Source organism: Musa acuminata, chromosome BXJ1-5, assembly GCF_036884655.1.
Source record: "Musa acuminata AAA Group cultivar baxijiao chromosome BXJ1-5, Cavendish_Baxijiao_AAA, whole genome shotgun sequence".
Classification (NCBI taxonomy): domain Eukaryota; kingdom Viridiplantae; phylum Streptophyta; class Magnoliopsida; order Zingiberales; family Musaceae; genus Musa; species Musa acuminata.
In genome coordinates, this window is record NC_088331.1 from 40603112 (window position 1) to 40623631 (window position 20520).

At 39.3% G+C, this 20520-nt stretch overlaps 3 protein-coding genes across 3 annotated transcripts; 2 read left to right on the top strand and 1 right to left on the bottom strand.

Annotated features, from left to right (window-relative positions):
- The first annotated feature begins 480 nt into the window (after positions 1-480).
- Positions 481-4512, top strand: LOC135674298 (monocopper oxidase-like protein SKU5). The gene is made up of 10 exons (XM_065184012.1): positions 481-500; positions 627-813; positions 1108-1217; positions 1305-1575; positions 1656-1794; positions 1866-2232; positions 2318-2683; positions 2760-2838; positions 3851-4050; positions 4143-4512. The coding sequence occupies exons 2-10, from the start codon at positions 667-669 to the stop codon at positions 4249-4251; spliced, it is 1788 nt and encodes a 595-aa protein (XP_065040084.1). The 5' UTR covers positions 481-500; positions 627-666; the 3' UTR covers positions 4252-4512.
- An 8426-nt stretch (positions 4513-12938) lies between these two features.
- Positions 12939-13687, top strand: LOC103985722 (pectinesterase inhibitor 7-like). The gene has a single exon (XM_009403520.3). It carries the CDS (start codon positions 12983-12985, stop codon positions 13610-13612), a length of 630 nt encoding a protein of 209 aa, XP_009401795.2. The 5' UTR covers positions 12939-12982; the 3' UTR covers positions 13613-13687.
- Positions 13688-15974: 2287 nt separating this feature from the next.
- LOC103985720 (protein RESPONSE TO LOW SULFUR 2) lies at positions 15975-16658 on the bottom strand. The gene has a single exon (XM_009403519.3). The coding sequence runs from the start codon at positions 16547-16549 to the stop codon at positions 16247-16249; it is 303 nt and encodes a 100-aa protein (XP_009401794.2). The 5' UTR covers positions 16550-16658; the 3' UTR covers positions 15975-16246.
- Between the last annotated feature and the right edge of the window lie 3862 nt (positions 16659-20520).

A 20520-nucleotide genomic window follows, 5' to 3' on the forward strand; every position in this document is an offset into this window, starting at 1 on the left:
CCCTTAGATACGGACTTGGTGGGCCGGACTCTCTTCGCAGCAGCACGTGGCTCCCTGGGAACACGCAGCTCTGCTCTCTCCACAAAGGCATAAAACACCGTATCCACCAATTAAAGCACGAAACGTTAACGTTCTTTCTTGGTTGCGTGGATGAGCGGCGCAGCCGATCCAACTATGCCCCCCACCGATTCCTGTCTTCGACTGGCGATTCGCTGGCGTCGTCGTCCTCCGACGAGGCTAATCTATTCGACCGGTCCCCAGCGTGCTGGATCTGGCGGCTCGAATACACGAGTTACAACACCATCCGTTCCAACTCTCCAACCACATAACGCCACGTCATCAACTCGACGCCGTTGCCTTGGCCTAATCACTGTTGTGCTCGCTCTGCGGTGTTGGCCAACTTGATCGCAGGAGAAAGGCGACGAGCAAAGGCAGTGGTGGTCGCACGGCTGCCACTGTGACTCTACTCTTCCTTCTTTCTTCTTCTTCTTCTTCTTCAGGTCCTTGGTTTTTACCTTTTAACCTGCTTTAATCTTCTTCCTCCTTCCCCACTCCCACTCTTTCTGCCATCTCTTCTGCTAATGTAGAAAAAGAGAGCTGAAGGCTTCTTTTCCTAGGTCTTTCAGCACCTTTCTGTTTTCCCTGAGCTCTTCACGAGACTGGAAGATGGTGGAGCGTCGGTCAGTTATGGCACTGGCATTGGCGTTACTGGCGGCGGCACTGGCGGCTCCCTGCTTCGCCGGAGATCCTTACGCCTACTTCGATTGGGACGTGTCCTTCATCACCGCCGCCCCTCTGGGCGTCAAGCAGCAGGTCTTCTCTTCTCTCTTCTTGCCGCTTATATCTGCTCTTTTGCTTCTCTCTTCGAGCGTTCCCAGTCAAGAATCTTAGATCCAACACGACCACAGTCTACTGTTTGACGAAACAAGAAAGGTAGGTAGACGACAGTACTCGTGATCCAACAAATACCATTTTCTACTAAGCATTTCAGGAATCAAGACTTCCTTCTCTGTCCACATTACACATGAAAAAATTGCTTATTTCTTGGTTAGGATTTCCTTCAGTTCTGTTGACTTGTCTGCCTCTCCCTGTGCCGGTTGGTGTCAGGTAATCGCGATCAATGGCCAGTTTCCTGGTCCCATTGTCAACGTGACCACGAATTGGAATGTGGTGGTGAATGTTCTCAACGATTTGGACGAGCCTCTTCTGTTGACATGGTACAGCCCTTTCTTGGTTTTCGATCCTGATACTTTGGGGACTCATGTTTCAGGTTAGGTTCGCTTATTCTTGCTGTTTGGTTGAAGGAATGGCATCCAGCATCGCAAGAACTCATGGCAAGATGGTGTGCAAGGCACAAACTGCCCCATCCCCTCCGGTTGGAACTGGACGTATCAGTTCCAGGTGAAGGATCAGATCGGCAGCTTCTTCTACTTCCCCTCGATCAACTTCCAACGCGCCGCCGGCGGCTATGGAGGATTCACAGTCAATAACCGCGACGTGATCGCAGTGCCCTTCGATAAGCCCGATGGAGACATCACCCTTTTCATCGGAGACTGGTACAACAAGGACTACAAGGTACATTCAATGAATCAAATGCAGCATAACCCTCGCATTAGCATCTCCTATGAGAAACACCGCTTTGTTATTTTGTGTAGGATCTAAGGAAGGCCCTTGATAACGGAAAGCAACTCGGGATGCCTGATGGCGTGTTGATGAATGGGAAGGGCCCGTATAGATACAACAAGACACTTGTACCTGACGGCATTGACTATGAGACAGTACATGTTCATCCAGGTAATAGATTTCTTCTCTGGTTAGCGTCAAAGAATGATCATAATCATGATCATGCCATTGTTCTGGAGCAGGGAAAACATATCGGTTTCGAGTACACAATGTGGGCATCTCTACCAGCTTAAATTTCCGGATTCAGAACCACAACATGCTGCTGGTAGAGACAGAAGGCTCATACACTGTCCAACAAAACTACACCAACTTGGACATACATGTAGGGCAGTCCTACTCGTTCTTGGTCACCATGGATCAGAACGCAAGCAGCGACTACTACATGGTGGCGAGCGCTCGGTTCGTCAACGAGTCTCGCTGGGCCAGAGTCACCGGTGTTGCCATTCTTCACTACTCCAACTCCAAAGGCAAAGCTTCTGGCCCTCTTCCAGATCCACCTAATGATGTCTACGACAAGACCTTCTCAATGAATCAAGCAAGATCCATCAGGTTTGTCTGCACGCCTAAAGTCTGAACTGCGAAGTTGTCTTACAATATGCCGTACGAGCTAAGAATTTCGTCGAACACATGCCAGGTGGAATCTGAGTGCCGGTGCTGCGCGTCCCAATCCTCAAGGTTCCTTCAGATACGGCTCGATCAATGTGTCTCAGGTGTTTGTGTTGAGAAACAAGCCACCAGTTGTCATCAGGGGAACACACCGAGCTACACTTAATGGAATCTCGTACACTCCTCCTGCAACGCCACTGAGGCTCGCTGATGAGTACAAACTCAAGGGAGTTTACACGCTTGATTTCCCCACTAGGCCTCTCAAGGGAGCACCAAAGGTTGGAAGATCCTTGATCAATGGCACATACAGAGGATTCATGGAGATCATATTTCAGAACAATGACACTAAAGTTCAGACATATCATGTGGATGGATATGCATTTTTTGTTGTTGGGTAAGCAAAATTGTTTTGGTTACACATTCAAGTATTGCGTCTCTCTTCCTTTGGTAACGAGGGTGCTCTGTGGCAGGATGGACTATGGGGAGTGGACAGAGGAAAGCAGAGGAACATATAATAAAGGCGATGGTGTTGCCCGCTGCTCCACTCAGGTTTTGTCATGCAACTTCACCTCATCCACGTAATTGCACAGTATCTTTCATGATGTTATCGAACCATTATATATATATATATATATATATATATATATATATGTGTGTGTGTGTGTGTATCTTTCATGATATGATGTATTTATATGTATATATATGTGTATATATATATATATATATATATATATATATATATATATATATATATATATATATATATATGAAGAAAAAGAAAGATGGCTGGGATCTCTTTGGGAAGCTCTACTTCTGTTCTATTTGCTTTGCATATCTTTAGCCACTTTGAAGGTAATTTAGTTTCTTGTTTAATAATAGTTGTTAATTCTTCTTGGTCATCATCATATTAGCTTCGCAATCATTCATAGATTTTTACTCTAAATTGAGAACTAGAAAAATAACTCTGGAAAATCTAACATAACCTTCTTTTCTGCCCAGTGATTATACACCATCTTCAATTAACATACTGAAAAATTGGTAAAAATCATGCTACTCGAATTAATAGAAATAGATTGAATTGATTAGTGCAGTAAGCATAATAAGCAGGAAATGAAAGAACTTCTTGTACTAAATACTATGCGGCGGAAGAAAATCTAGACACCAAAAGAATAATTAAGAGAATTTAGCATAAAACAACATCCAAAAATCCCATTTAAATCAACTAAGATCTAAGTCCGAAACCTCTTTGTATCTAATAAAAAATAATTCTAGGATTACTCGAAATATTTTTAACATTTTTTTCTCATTAGAAACTTAAGGTCCATGAGATATTTATAAAATAATCAAACAATATTTTTTAAAAAAATCCATTCTTGATTCTTTGTCCTTCTAATAATTCGATTTTCTAAGTAATTAGGTTTCAATTAAAAAAAAATACATCTACCAACCCTAACTTAACATAACTAACATGAATCAATCTCACAAAAAAGACATGAAAAGTTGTAGACTAAGAACTTATTTTGACATGGTTTGCTGTTAAATGAATGGACATGATGCACAGGTTTTCCCCGGAGCATGGACTGCAATCTTAGTTTCTCTGGACAATGTTGGAATCTGGAACGTGCGTGCACAAAATCTTGATACATGGTACCTCGGACAGGAAACCTACATTAGAGTGGTCAACCCAGAAGACACCAACAAAACGGAGCTGCCTGTTCCTGACAATGCCCTCTACTGTGGCCTCCTCCAGAAGTATCAAAAGTATTCTTCTTCTTCTTCTTCTCCTCCTTCCTCTTCTTATAACTTTGGTTTACAAAAAGCTGATGGTTGGATGCGTTGTGAACTTGTTTCAGTGAGCAGACTCCTCACCACAAGGCAACTTCATCTGCTCCATTTACACATCAAGTTTACAGGGTAATGGTGTTGATGGTGCTCATGGTTGCAGCTGCCACATTGCCATAAGGATTCCAGCTGTGTGTAGGGAGACTTGCTTGATTCACATGTTGTTGTGGGTAGTAGTAGGGAATCGTTTGTTGTTGATATCCATTTGATCTTTTATCTTTCTCCTTTTTGTTGTGTGTGTCTGTGTTCCTGGACTGTACCCATTTGTTTTCAGTTTTGGGTTCTGGGAGGAGGACAAAACCATTCTTTGTGTCTAGATTTATGCACTGTTTCTTAAGCACTTGTAATTGGATTTGGCTGCTACTCTCATTTCTGAGACTATTTCCCCGACCCAATATTTAGCTTATGGTTTCCTCCAAATCTAATGAAATGATCACAGAGAAGCTAATTATATTATTAATTTGTTATCTGATTTTGTGAGAGTGCAAAGTAGTTACACCACCAAATTTATATTTTAGATTATGGATTTGAATCCTTATTCTAAAAATGTGTAACCCAGTGGTACATCGGATTAATTTATAGAGTTCAAATTCTCATCCTAAAATTGAGTTCAAATTTTTATCCTAATATTTTTTAAAAGTGTTTCTGATAGCTAAACCAAGGCATTGAATCTTATCTTTGCCACTTAATTTTACTCATATAAATCCAATTATTTAACTGCTTTTTTTTTTTCTCTTTTTGTACTAAACTAGCTAGCTAGTGGTTGGATTTGTGATTAGCATATGTGATTAACTTATTTTCTCTAAAAAAATTAAAAATGAAAGATAAAACACCCCATTTACATAACACAGGTAAATGTTTTTTTGTTATTTTATTTTAGATGATTTTTTGAAAACTCTATCAAATGTTTTGTTACATCCTATGAATTGGTCCATAAGCGAATAAGTTCAATTTATCAGTTATAATATTTATGAATAAACTTTAGTGTTTTGGTGGAAATTTAAATGCATTATAAGCCTAGCAAATACACTATAACCAATATAGAAGTTTTATCTAAACCAACATCAGCATCGTATTCCACCTCAGCATCGTTGGTGAAGCCCGATCTAGTCAACAAGCCTCCGCTCACAATTGGGCAAGCCAAACGATCCCTTCGACGCACCTCCGGCAACATCAATCTGAAGCAACGAACTCCGGCAACATCAATCTCGTTGCTGAGGTCGCTTTCTTCCCTGCGACTACTGCGGCACTTCCTCGGCGACTTCTTCCGCTGCCGTTCAGCACTTTCCACCGTCTCTCCTTGGGTCGCAGCCACAACCGCTTGACCATCCCGTCGCTACCTCGTCAGACTCATCAAGGATCACCATCACAGTCCACTTCCCTTATCGGAGTCGACTTCCCATCACCTGTGCAGAACCCCTCTATAACTCCGGCGATCTGCTCTGCATCCAAAACTCTGCACCAAGCGCAGCGTTGGCCCACTCGCCTGATTGCATAGCATAATCCGGCTGCCTCTCTCCGGCTGCTGCTGTCCCTTTCATGAGCGACCACAGGGACATCACTGATCCGCTGCTATCGCTGTAGAAACATCAGCACCTTGGTTCCGTAGTGCCTCTTCTCAATTCATCACCCCTGCAAGAGGAGGCTGCCATCAAGCGGACACAGCCCAGCCATCTCCCATTCGGTAGAGAATTGCTGCAGATCTCTGGCCTCTACCACACTGCAGATTTCCTCTCCCACCGATCGCTGCTCTAAAGATCGACGGTGGAGCACTACAGGAGGTGATCGCCGCCTACCTTGTCACCGTCGCTTGAAGCCCAGCCTTCTCACAGAACTGCAGATCTCTCATAGATCTGCTTTCAGTCTCACTACCGTATCCTGCTCATCTACTGCTTGGGAAAGTGAACTCTTCCTAACATCAAACAGTGGAGCAGCAGCAGCAAAGATGAGGAGGGGCTTCCACTGAGAGAGAAGTGAATTGATGTGATTGTGAACTTCTCACAGAACTGCAGATCTCTTTGCAGTCTTCACGACCGCATCGTGCTCATCTACTGCTTGAGAAAGTGAACCCTTCCCAACACCAAACAGTGGAGCAGTCGCAGCAAAGACGAGGAGGGGCCTCCACTGAGAGAGAAGTGACTTGATTTGGATGTGACCAGCATGCGGCATTGACTATGATCTATTGGCTGTAACTATCATTCGTGACGTGTTTAATGTTTTAATCTTTAACTATGATCTATTAGGTTACGTCGATAATTCTGTCCATTTCATCAGTAGTGCTTAATATTCTAGGAGCATCTAATATCAAATCCAAACTATAAATTTAAGATCGTCTATCTTTCAAGTAATTTAAGTTTCAATCGTTGTATCCCTTGCCCTACTCATATTTTCACATGATACTATTGTCGAAGCTCGGTGCAAATTGCAAATCACGTTGAAAAATCATTCGCGTACTAATTTGTTTAGTTTCCTATCAAATCTCATGCAAACAAAACAAGAGAGAATTACTATTACTGAGTATTTATAATATATAAAAGTTTTTCAATTATGCAAATCAAACAATACTTCTATTGAATTCTTTTCTAACTTTTTTCTTGTCAAGAATTTGAGTATGAGGACATCCTTGGTCCGACCAGAATAAGGATAACATTTACGAGTGATCATCAGTTTCACAGATCACCCAGCCCACTGCCTACTCGTATGTCGTAGCTCCAACTGATTTGTGGCATCATCGTCTGGTCATCCTTCATCCTTTATCCAGCAAAAACTCTCATTATTCTTTTCCTATGCTTACATCTAATAGCATTATCACTCATTGTGATGCTTGTTTAAGTAATAAAAGTCATAAACTTTCTTTTGGAATATCCTCTATATCCTACTCTAAACCTTTTGAAGTAATTTATACTTATGTTTGGGCCCTTGCCCCAATCTCTTTATCATAAATATGATGTTTCAACAATCTTTACCAACTTTAAAAGATTGGTCGAGAACTTCTTTCAGTCTACAATTAAAATAGTTTACTCCGATGGTGGCGATAAATATCAAGCTCTCATATCCTGTCTCTCTGCTTATGGTATACAACAACACCTTAAGTTGCCTCCATATACTCCTCAACTTGTTGGTTCTGTTGAACGCAAATATTGCCATATAGTTGAAACTGGTCTCACACTCTTACATCAAGCTTTCATGCCATCAACTTTTTGGACTATAGCATTTCAAGCTGTCATTTATCTCATCAATCGTATGCTCACTTCAGTCATCCAATACGAGTCATCATTTGAAAAACTATTTCATAAATCCCCTAATCTTCATAAACTCAAAGTGTTCGGCTGTTTATGTTATCCATGGCTTCGTCCCTTACCTCACATAAGATAACACCAAAATCTAAGCTTGCATTTTTATTGGTTACTCTTTTACACATAATGCATTTCGATGCTATGAACCCTAATCTCAAAAAGTTTTTATATCTTGGCATATTATTTTTATAGAGACTATCTTTCCATTTCAAAATCCTAAGTCTCATGCTGTTCGAGCTACTCCCATAAATATATGTCATTGGAGTACACCGTCAATCCCGTCAACCAAGTCTCCCACAACACCATCCAGTTCTTCTCCTCTGGATCCACACTCTCTTCTTCTCCCGGTTCAACAGCTCCTCACTCTTATTCTCGGAAACACAACCATTATCTTTATCCTCTCTTGGGACTAATGACACTGACATCCCTCAGCGTACCTTAACCAATGCCAGTGCGTCTCTACCGCCTATACCTACAACATACCCTATAGCCTTTGGATATCCAATGACAACACGCTCCAAAAGTGGTATCTTTAAATCACGACGAGTCCTTGACCTATATGTTATCATAAAATCCTCGTCAAAGGTCACTAAACCTACCATAATTACTCAAGCCCAAAAATCTCCATACTAGCGTAAAGCAATGTGTGAAGAATATGATGCCCTTATCCATAATTCTACATGGTCGCTTTCTTATCCCACACAAAATATCATCGGGTGTAAGTGAATTTTTCGAATTAAGCGGAACCCAGATGGATCCATTGCCAGATATAAAGCATGTCTAGTGGCCAAAGAATTTCATCAACGGCTTGGCGTTGACTTTATAAAGACATTTAGTCTCATTGTTAAACCTACAACAATCCGACTTATTATGAGTTTGACATCTCAAAAGGTTGGCATTTATGATAACTCGATGTTAACAATGTTTTTTTTACAGGGAACCCTCGTTGATAATGTCTTTATGTAGCAACTGTTGGGAAATCTTGGGGGCAACATCATATGCGCAGCGGAAGAACAAGAAAACAAAATCCCCGATTCCCAAAGAGATGTTCGTCGTCGTACGAAAATTGGTGCGCAAAATCCACGAAACTTAAAACTGCGTATAGAGTAGATTATGTTACCTAGGGAGATCGTATATCCCTGTTTCCTTGCAGATCCTTAGGAGATGGTGAAGGAGGTCAAGCGTCATCCTCTCTAGCGGTGATCCACACAGTAGGGTTGTGACGACGCTCCTCAAAACTCCAGGCCTGCTCTGAGGTGGAGAGGGAGAGGAGAATAGGAGAGGCAAGCAAAGGCTCTAGCCTATGAGGCTCTGAATCCCTCCTATTTATAGAGGTCCCCTGTCAAACCCTAATGGGTCCTCCCCTAGTGGGTATTGGATCTGCATCCAATAAGACAAGGGCTCCGTCGGATATCTCATATCCGAACCTCTACTCATCGCAATGCCTACCATATGTGTGTGATCCTCTAGGCCCAATATCGAGCTGGCCGTGAGTCATACCTGTCAGAACTCCTTCTAACTCAGTGAATTATTATCTCTGTAATAATTCACTCGACTCATCGACTACGGACGTACTAGGCCACTACGCCGTAGTCCCCATACGATACAGGGGAATCCAATCCATTGGACCTGTCTATCCTCAGTTATCGTGTACCTATAGTCCCTCATCCCTCTAATATCCCAGAGATCGTATATCGAGCATGGTGCTGTCAGACCCATACGGTTTCTACTCGAGTCTCGCTCTAATCGGATTCTCCCGGAGAACTCTTTCTCTCTCAACCTGAATGACCCTGGCCAAGGATTTGTCTGAGCGAGAACACATGGGATATTCCTCTCATGACGCCGAGAGTGGATGATCCTCTATCGACACTCATTCTCCAATGAGCACCTGTATTGTATCCCTAGTGTCCCTACACGAGCAGCTATGAGACCAGCTGCATCCATCATATGAACGAGTATACAGCACACCAGTATGTCCGATTATCACGATGTCCCTCTCGAGTAACCTATGACTGAGATTATTTAGGATATGTGTTTAAAGGTGAATCGATCTCATTATCGTGATCTCATCACGATCCGATTCCCATTGCACAAATCCACCGACATCACAATATATATATATATATATATATATATATATATATATATATATATATATATATATGTAATAATTATAAAGTGATATACGCTAAAATATAATAAGCAAAAAGATTCTGTATCAAGTCACACGTGCCATCACTCACGTGATTGGCTTGCTGGGCACCTATCACTATATCACTAGCAGCAACCTCTTGGCTTCATCCACTGATAATGTTTGTAAACTACAAAAAACTATTTATGGACTTCATCAAGCTCTACGAGCTTGGTACACCGAACTTGGCTCATTTTTTTACATCAATTAGCTTCATCAACTCCAAGTCTGATACCTCGCTATTTCTCCGTCACCAAAGTGGTAATATAATATATCTTCTGGTATATGTGGATAATATTATTGTCACGGGCAATAATCCAATGGAAATCAAGATATTCGTCAAGCATTTAGTAGATCGATTCTCCCTTAAAGATTTAGGACCCTTGAGTTATTTTTTGAGAGTGAAAGCAACATACATGTCTTCGGGACTCTTCCAATCACAAAGAAAGTATATTCAAGATCTATTATCAAAGACGAATATGCAAGATGCCAAAGCAGTTATAACTCCTTTACGAGTCACTCAAACTATATGATGGAAGCCTTGCCACCAATCCAACTCAATATTGACAAGTACTTGGCTCCTTACAGTACTTATCTCTCACCCGCCTTGATATCTCATTTGCAGTCAATAAATTATCATAATTCACGCATCGACCATCTATTATGCATTGGTCTGTAATTAAAAGAATATTGTGATATCTTCATGGGACCCTCAATCATGGTCTTTTTTTTCGTAAACACTCACCCATTTATCTCCATGCCTTTGTTGATGCTGATTGGGCAGAGAACTTTGATAACAAAACATTCATGTCAGGGTATATTATCTTTCTTGGAGCTACTCCAATCAGTTGGAGTTCTAAGAAGTAAAAAACAGTTACACGATCTACAACTGAAGCTGAATACCCTACTATTGCAACCGCTGCTGTAGAACTCAATTAGGTCATGAATCTACTCGAAGAACTTGATATCACCTCCACCTCTACTCCTACAATATATTGTAATAATGTTGGAGCTACTTACCTATGCATCAATCAAGTATTCCACTCATGAATGAAGCACATAGCCATCGACTTTCACTTCGTACGAGAATAAGTTGTCAAACATCAGCTATGTGTTTCTCACGTATATTCGACTGATCAACTAGTAGACTCACTCACGAAACCTCTTACCTGTAAACTATTTTCCTCACATCGGTCCAAGGTCAGCATCTTTGACAGGAGCACCATCTTGTAGGGGCATGATAGCAGCTAAGATTTCCATGATAGCTATCGAGATTTCTCTAGCTACATGAGAAAATATCACTACTCTGTTGAGAAAAATCCTTTCTCGTTATGTGTATAAATAGAGGGTACAACATCATATATATATATATATATATATATATATATATATATATATATATATATATATATATATATATATATATATATATATATATATATATATATATATATATATATATATATATCTTCGTTTCATTCTTATTTTTAATAATTTTTGCAACTGCTTGGATACTTCGACTTAGTGCTTCCTCTTTTGTGGCATTATAGTTCCCAACTGCATCTTGATAACTGGATTGTTATGCATGATTATTTGTGTTACTGAATTTGATACCTAACTTATCAATATCTGTGCACGTTACATGAAGTACCTATTCGATAAATGGCTGATATCAATGAACACCCTATTTGGATCTTGTAGCTTTCTCCAATAATTTATTGTTGCCGAGCCAATAAATTTGTTCTTGACTTTATTAGATAAATTGGCACTTAGCCTTGAACTAACACATGCCTTAAAGATGTTTGTGTTATTTTCATATTAATGTTTATGAAGTTGTTTTCTCTGTGTTCACTATTTCATGTGTTTCACGTCTGTGGGTCCACATCTTCTGACTAATTCTCTGAAAGGGGAACCTGAACTAATTTCAACTCCAGTAATATTAAAAGTCTCTTTCAATTTCTTCCTATTCATTCTGCTTCTGCATTTTCTGTTACTTGGTTTAGTTTATTTCTGCATTTTATAATCCATCTAACTAGTAGGCAATCTTCACTATCGCTTTTGACAAATGTTGTTATACTCTGTGTTCCTGGAACTCGCCTTCACTACCATGACTTGCGCTAAAAGATATAGCGTATCCATGGAAACATTTTGGCTCACATTCATCCCCTCATCAAGTGTATTTTGTTCTATAGGTTTTACCAGAACATCTCAGATATAGGGATGCACTTTAATCGGTAAGTTGACTCCATTTTAGTAGATTCTCAGCTGGAAGTCCAGATGAACTCTTTTTGCCTGACATGTTGATGGTCCAAAGTGTTGTGCTGCAGATCGTTGTTTTAATCTGTCTCCAGAGAGAGCTGCTGCCTAAATCTTCCAAGTTAGAAAACGATGAACTGCTCAGAGATGGCGCCTGATACCATTTGGCTATTAGTTATTGTGCTTGATGGTTGGGAAATTTTGTCAGAGTTCATCTTGCTTCTGCAATTACAGGCTCAAAAACTCAAGACAGTATCGAGAACTACCATCTGCTAATTAGGCCTCTCGCACACCAGCAATATTAACTGATTCTACTCATTAGAGTGGACGAGGCAATCGACACACGGCAGACAGAGATCCTCTATCTCCAAGGAACTCGCGATGAACATGGGACAGAGGAAATCCTGTCACAGAAAATAGAGCTCAGTTGTGTGCATCAGATCTTATGCTTATATTTGGACCTATAAAAAGAGATAAGTGCATTATACGTCAGTGAATTAAGTTTTCTTTTTTCATCTTATGGGTGAGTAATGCGAGATCAGATGTATGGAGGTATGACATCTTCATCCTATGAGTTTACTCTAGTCAGATAAAATAAGAATATTTATTCTAATTATTATTTTTAAAAATAATCATGGTTCCTCGTCCTAAATTATTAATATGTGATGGGCAATGGATAACGTAGCCAGCGAGCCGTCGACGAAGCCGACCCACACTGCGTTACACAACGAGTCAGTTGAGACGTGCTCATGATCCGGGTGCGGCTCTCGCGCACGCTGTCCACCGAGAGGCCGCGCGAGCAGGGCCCAGGCGCTTGGGAATCGCCTACCTGCTCCACCGGCATCAGGCGCAAGTCTCGCGCGCGAGGTCAATCGATTGCACGAGGCCAGGCGTGAAGCCCGCGCACGCGAGGTCTCATCTCATGGCTTTCTCCTCCGTTTGGCTGTCACATTCATCGCCGTAACAAGTTGAGAACAAGCCAATTTCTCGAAACGACTCGTTCAGTTAAGACTGCTGTATAAACAGCACCAGTCGTCTCCTCTTCAGCTATATAAAGCAGCAGTCTCTACCCGTCCACGCGCCATCACCTCTTCCTCCCTAGGCAAGTATGGAGTGCCACAGAAACTCTGCCACCACAACTGGTTCCTTGAGCTGCCTGTGTGTGCTCCTCCTGCTGTTTAGCGTCCATTTGAAAGCCTGTAATGGAGCAAGAGTGGCTCCTCAAGACTCAAAGAGCACAGAGTTCATAAGAGCCTCTTGTGCCGCCACCATGTACCCGGACCTCTGCTTCAGCTCCCTCTCGTCCTACGCCAGCACCATCCGGACCAGCCCCGTGCAGCTCGCTGACGTCGCCCTCTCCGTCAGCCTCGCCGGCGCCCGCTCCGCCTCGGCCGCAATGTCGAGGTCGATCGCCGGCCGGGGCATGGCGCCGCGCGTGGCGGCCGCAGTGAAGGACTGCCTGGAGACCATGGGAGACTCGGTGGACGAGCTCCGGGAGTCGCTGGCGGCCATGGGGCACGTGGCGGGGCGCAATGCGGCGTACCAGATCAACAGCATCCAGACGTGGGTGAGCGCGGCGCTCACCGACGAGGACACCTGCGTCGACGGGTTCGCCGGCGGCGCCATGGACGGCGAGGTCAAGAACATGGTGAGAAGCCACGTCGTGTACGTGGCGCAGCTGTCGAGCAACGCGCTCGCCCTCGTCAATGGCCTTGCCACCTCCATCTCCCGCCCTTGATGCCAATGAGGGAGTACATATGGTTTGCTGAGAAAGAAATAGTATGACTTGGTTTGACTATATATATATATATATGTTTATATACAAAATGTTGTCATGTCCAGGGATCATGAGAACGTATTGGATGTCATGAAAAAAGATTATATTCGATGAGTTCTGCAATTATATATGTTTATTAAAATAAAAAGGATTATTAGATTAATGTAGATAACTTAATTATATGTATATTCCCGTAGTGAAATAACAAAATATCTAAATACAGTATAGTCAAAAGCAAGATATAGACAAAAGTACAAATACATGATGAATATATATTTATGTACATTGATTTTTTTGAGCTGAAACGTTGATTTTTTAGGGTAGCACGTATGAGTGCAAAGTGTGGAAACAACGTATTTATCATTATAAATTTTAATATTATACATCCCTCCAAATGTTAGAATATAAACTTTTAAAGTTTGTGTTTTTGTTCCTATTTGTTATAAAAAGTAAAATCATCCATATGTGTTTTTGTTCCTATTTGTTATAGATGTTTTCTTTTCCCAAAGTCAACTTTTGGTGACCTTAAATTAGTGGTAGAGCGTTTGTGATCATTTCCAAAAGTCAATTATTGGTGAACTTTGTGTAAATGGTAAAACCTTTGTGATCAATAAAAAACCCACAAAGGTTTACACAAATATTATATATAATATATATATAATTCTAAAAATAATAAAAAGTGGGTTCAGCCGCTATAGCTGACTGACTCTGTGTATTAGATAAGATTTTATTGGATCCATCCAAAAGTTCTGCATCTCATCACCAATACTCAATGTTGCCTTGTGTCAACACTCAATTGTGAGATGCACGCTAAGGGTTCGGATCTAATTCTTTCTCCCATATTCTCATCTTCACTATTCGATCAACATGATTTAACATGTTGCTCCACTTGTTCTTATGAAAAGGGATCAGTATTAGAATCTCATAAAATTGATCTTTGGAGTTTCTGGTACTCGTATGATTCCTGCACCTGACTGTGGATCAAATCAACTGGACCCGTTGTGATGCTATTAACTCCCCTTCGATGCTGAGTCAAAGGATATTGTATGCCGTTCGAGCTTCATGAGCTTGAAATAAAAGCCAAAAGAGTAAGATTCATAGTAAAGCAAACACAATAATTCTTCATGTTCACTTCGTCTGGGGGTCGTTTCATCCTCGTGGATGAGAAGGAAACCTTTAGGTTCTCCTTAATGGACTTTCTTAAGAAAGAAAGAGGTATATCAGATATCTTCTTATAGCATAGCATCATCTGAGCCTAAGGTTGTTGTAGCAATGGAGCAAACATATGATCACCATCTTTTGACATCGAGCATGGTTTCGTCGTTATCTTGGCGATGGAACCAAGTCGGTCATACGAGTATGTGCTCCACTCTACTAAGAAATCATGGTGCAAAAGATAACGATACTGTTTTGAGAAGGCTGAGATAGAGACATCGATATTATTTCTTCTCCAACTAAATGATTGATGTTGCACTTTCTTCCTTCACTGTTAAGGTTGGATATTATTATAATCTAAAATATTACATTATTTTATTTTGAGTTGGTTTATATATATATATATATATATATATATATATATATATATAATTTAAAATTACTTTACATTTCATATAATAAAATAGAATGGTAATACTAAATCATCATATCGCCAAATCTCACCATTGGGTGAAGGCCCTACCTCACATGTCAAAAGTCAGAAACCACAAGAAAGCCGCTTTACATCTAAATGTTCAAATGATCCCATCTACAAACCTACAGATTTGGTTCAATAATTCACGTAACCCCGACTAAATAATAAATCATGGTGTCTTGTCCACTCGTTTGTCTTACAATATGGCCGACAAGATGTAATTTTCCTCATCGTTACGTCAGTTAAAGGACATGCAACCCATGCGACCGTCTATATACGATTCTCAAAGTTGCATCTTTTAGACAATCCTCCAAATTAACAAGTCATACTCATCGTCACGTTACCTCAAGGCCTCGTGGAAGAGAAATTTTATCTTAGCGTCTAGATTTAGACTTGGGATTAAGTTCCTTCAATCCATGTCACCTTTACATTATTTTAAGTTATCATAAATTTACTTATTTCGAAATTTATCTAATAAGATTTTGGATCCTCAATTAATTAATGAGCCAAGTATATTATAAATTTATATATTTACTTTTTAGCTTTCATTCTTAATTATAAATTTGTATATTATTAGTGGTTCGAATGACATTATCTAAAATCCTACGACACCCTTATGATATTAGTCTATGAAAATAGAAAACAAGACTCTTAATGACCAACAATCGTCAAAGAAAAATAGAAAAAAGAGAGTAATTCAACAGACAAACTTTATACATTTTATTGCCAACATAAAAACAACTGATAAGCTATTCCTCAAGTTCACCATTAACGAGTGTCAAAGGGCTTGAGTGCCAATAGCGCTAACTTCTCTCCTTTGTTTTATAGACGGATAAAGCTCGAGAATAACCAAAGGAAGGAAGAATAGAGTCTTAGGTGCAATCAGTTACGCTATTTGCATCGGAATCATAGAAAGCTTCACGTAATCATACAGAATACAGAGAGATCAAGCAGGGACGGATGTATCAATCGGACGCCGGGAGATCGAGGCGGAGGCCGGCAGAGGCGAGGAGGGCACGGGCGGCGGAGAGCTGGTGGGAGAGAGTCTCGATGCGGAGGAGGTCCTCCCGGGCCTGCGCCACCGCCTCGGCCTCGAGCTCCCCCAGCTCAACGCAGAGTCGCTCCTCGGCTTCCTCGACCGCCCGCAGCCGCTCCCGGGTGCGCTCCAGCTCGCCCCGCAGCGCCTCCTCCCGCTCCCTCCCCTCCCTCGCCGCCCTCTCCAGCTCCTCGTTCTGCCGCCTCAGCCCCGCCACCTCCAGCGCCGCCATGGGGTGGGTCTCCTCCGAAAAGGGGAGGATGCCGTGGAGTTCGACTGTGCAGGTGTCGTCGGGCGAGCTGCTGTGGTCTGCCGGAGTGGTGTCCAATGCTTTGGGAGGATTTTGGGGTCCCGTCCTCTTTATAGCCGAGGTTGCGTCCGGATTCAATGAACCAGAGCGCTCCGTGCAGCTGCTTGGGTCACGCAATAAGCAGCGACTGGACGTACCGGGGGTGACCTTCTAAATGGACACCTCTGGTTCGCAACTCCAATCGTGCCTTAAGTGGCACGATGGTTATCAGCATATCCGTCCACCCGTCGCACCAACCGTTCCGTCTGTGCTAACGGGGACGACTTTTGATCATCTTTAATCTTCCCATTCTATAATATTAAATCTCCCATTGCATTCTATTTTTTATATAAAAATAATAGAATAATACAAGGGAAATTTATAACTATTAAATAATAAAAATATTATAGTAATATGTAATTGTCAAAAGGAGATCTGTCTGGAAAATTCTTTTGCATAACTTGCCAACTGAAATAATTAAAAAAATTACTATTTGTTTATTGTCTTCCTATTTATTTAGCAAACGATAAATACCGAAGTCAGGCTTTCATTTTAGGATTATGTAATATTTCTATGAGTTAGTTTTAGCATCAAATTTATTTATTAAATTTTACTTACGATTCAATCTTGCTTAGTTGATTTTTTATTTATTTTAATTTGATAAGAAAAAATATTATTGACATCTTGATCAATTCGACGTAATGTCGAACTCCCGATATATCATCTACACGAAGATTAAGATAAAGAGAAGTTTATCGAATTTAGATAAAAATCATTCTCACATAAAATAAACCAAAACATGCTGCACGCTTTATAATAAGGGAGGAGGAAAAGCTACAAAGTCACCTGCGATGAGAATGCATGCGTGATGGTGATATATCGACATGCAGGTGGGCAAATAACTATGTTAATTTGATTGCGAAGGGTGGTTGTAGGTAAATATTTATAGCACACATAATATTGGATAAATGGCAAGAGGGGAGTGATGGATTGAAAAGTCACTCGTGTCCATATAAAATTGCTCATCTCATAACAATCTGATTAGATGATAATAATGATGATGGATTAGAGTGCTAATGGAGTCACTTGTATGGTACCCTACATGATATTTGCATTAGGCCGGAAAAATAATTTAGTTTGGTACCCTACTCCATATATTATTGCATAAGAAAGGTATAAAACATCTATCGAAAATCATTTGCTAACTATGATAGATGATATTTTTCAAAAAAAAAAATTATCGTAAGTGAATTTGGTATACTACTATAAAACCTATGTTTGAGGTTTTAATAATTTGATGGATCCATCCTCGAACTATAATCAGTTTGATCAGTTTATAATTAGACTAATATTTTAAATTAAAATAGTTATTGGATAATTATTTTTCAATGATGGATATGATATATCGTCATTAAAAAAAATGATCATTTTGTCTGCCAAAGGCTTAACCCTTTATCGGTGACAAATGGGAGGATTCCCATATTTCACTCCCTAAAAGTTGGTCATCTTCCAAAAGCTGTTCTCCTACTTTGTGACGAAGGCAAGAAGACAAATGGGAGGCTCGCCATATTCCACTCCCTAAGAATCGAAAGCTTTACTCTTACTTCGTGACAAATGGGAGGCTTGTTGCCGGATATGGGTCGGCCATCGTCCCACTTGATCGATGCGTCCAAGCACGGCTACTGCTTGTGCACAGTCGACGATGTCGCCATTTCCCTTTCTCCCTTCCCGGCCTTGGAGCTGACGCCGACCGATGGATTCTGTGCTTGCATGCGTGTGGGTCACAAGACTTGATGTCACATCCGATCCTTCGTCGCATTACTGTGGGTCTAAAAGCAAATAGAACGGATTGCCGAATCCAACTAAAAGAGATTATATTTCAATAATCTTATGATCGGGATAGCGAAATCAGTATCGTATACGACAATAACAAAGCTGTAAAGAATCTTTTGATATATTGAGATTTGATGGTACATCGAACCCTTTGTCACGTTACAATAGGTTTAAAAGAAAATAGAACAGAATAACAAACATATTTACGAAATAGATTACATTTAGATGATCATATACTGATTTGGATAACGAAATCAAAATAATATATGATTTTCTCAATTATACGAGGAAATCTCTCTACTCTATCGAGGGAAATAAGGACATGTTAATATATTCAAGCTAAAGCTACTTTAATAAAGCTTCTTCAATTGTTCTTATCTATTCTAATATCAATAACAAAATTATAAAATCTATCGATTGCTTACATATTTTCTCGATCGATATTAGGATTTGAAATCAAGATAATTTAATCTTATTTTTTAAAAAATAATGTAATAGTATATGACTTGAACTTTTATGAATTCAATAACTATGTGAACTATTTTATATAATAATAAATAAATAAAGTTAAAAATTACCAAAATAAAATGTTCATAAAATCTAGAAAAATAACACTAAATCAGCCCATGTAAGTATGGTAGGGGTAATATTAAATCCTTGAACTTAGATTATTTTTGTTCAATTATTCAAGATAATATAAGTGTGAATTTATAAAAAAAGTAAGCTGCAAATACTATGCTATAAAATTACATTGAATCCATGAAAAACCATAAAAGATATCAGAATAAAACACTAATGTAATCTACAAAACAATTAGGGTTCAGGTAGATTTCAGGATTTGAAGTCTTTAATATCTAATAATACTATGTTAAATGGGGTTATTCTATTCTTATTTATTTATTAGTTTCTTCATGTATGACTTAACTTTATATGAATTCAAAACATTTTAATAACTACAAATAGTTATTAAAAAAAAGTACTCCTATGACAATAAATATAAAAAAATTGTTATAATTAGAATGGGTTCGTTCATATATAGATATCTGAGATCTGAAATCCCAGGACGCTAATCATGTTGATTTTTGTTGGAAGTCATACCTATTCTTATTTAATTATCCAAAATAAGAAACTTGATTTTACCTATTCATAACGTTTTTTTTATTATTATCATAGGAATACTTATTAGTAACTTTGGATAATTGTCAGATAATATAGTTTGGAATAAGATTACACTATATAATTTTATTGAAAAATAGACCCAAACTTTTATTTGCTCATGAATCGGTCTCATTCTGGAAAACAAATATAGGATGCTTTTCAACAGCATTTGCCTCTATAATTAAGACCAGTCTATATAACATATTAAAAGGGAGGTGTTATTTTAGAGATCACCAAAATGTCGGGTTTTCTATAGAAATCGCTTTTAGAAAAAAAAAAATCTTCAAAAAATTAAAAGAAAAAAAAAAGACAGAGATGACATGAGAGTCCACTACATAATTATTGTTGGGTTAAATCCAATTATATACTTGGGGCTTATAAATAATTTTTTTATAAAAAAATATATTAAATAATATACAAGATGTTTTTTTTTGTAAATTTAAAGGTTGGACAAAGATATTTTTGCTATTGGATGTAATCTACACATCTAACCGTTTATACTACTCATTTTTGTGCTTAAAACATGAGTTAAAAATCTAACATCATATTAAAATATAATTAAGTAAAAATATTATAAATTTAAATATGAGTTCACGAAAATATAATATGAACTCGTATAAATATTGTATAAAGTATACTTGTTAGTGATAGAAAAATATATTAATAGTAGACTAGGAGTATTTGACTTGGCCTCGTTATCCTAATCCAACTTGCATTACGAGTTTTAGAATTTGCTCGATGTGTCTTTGGATATCGGATGCCGAATTGATTTGTATTAAGATCAATGTCTAAAGATGGGTGAGAATTGATTAAACCTCGATAATCATAATTAACTTTATATATATGATCCCCTTAATTTGATTAGAAGGAATATTTTATATAATAAAACATATTTTTAAAAATATTTTATGTTTAACTGATGT

Bases quoted from the DNA above. Each gene is read 5' to 3' on its own strand.
- LOC135674298 (XM_065184012.1), top strand. From the start codon at position 667: ATGGTGGAGCGTCGGTCAGTTATGGCACTGGCATTGGCGTTACTGGCG. The intron at 814-1,107 runs GTCTTCTCTTCT...GGTTGGTGTCAG, and splicing joins CTCTGGGCGTCAAGCAGCAG to GTAATCGCGATCAATGGCCA. The intron at 1,795-1,865 runs GTAATAGATTTC...GTTCTGGAGCAG, and splicing joins GACAGTACATGTTCATCCAG to GGAAAACATATCGGTTTCGA.
- LOC103985722 (XM_009403520.3), top strand. From the start codon at position 12,983: ATGGAGTGCCACAGAAACTCTGCCACCACAACTGGTTCCTTGAGCTGC.
- LOC103985720 (XM_009403519.3), bottom strand. From the start codon at position 16,549: ATGGCGGCGCTGGAGGTGGCGGGGCTGAGGCGGCAGAACGAGGAGCTG.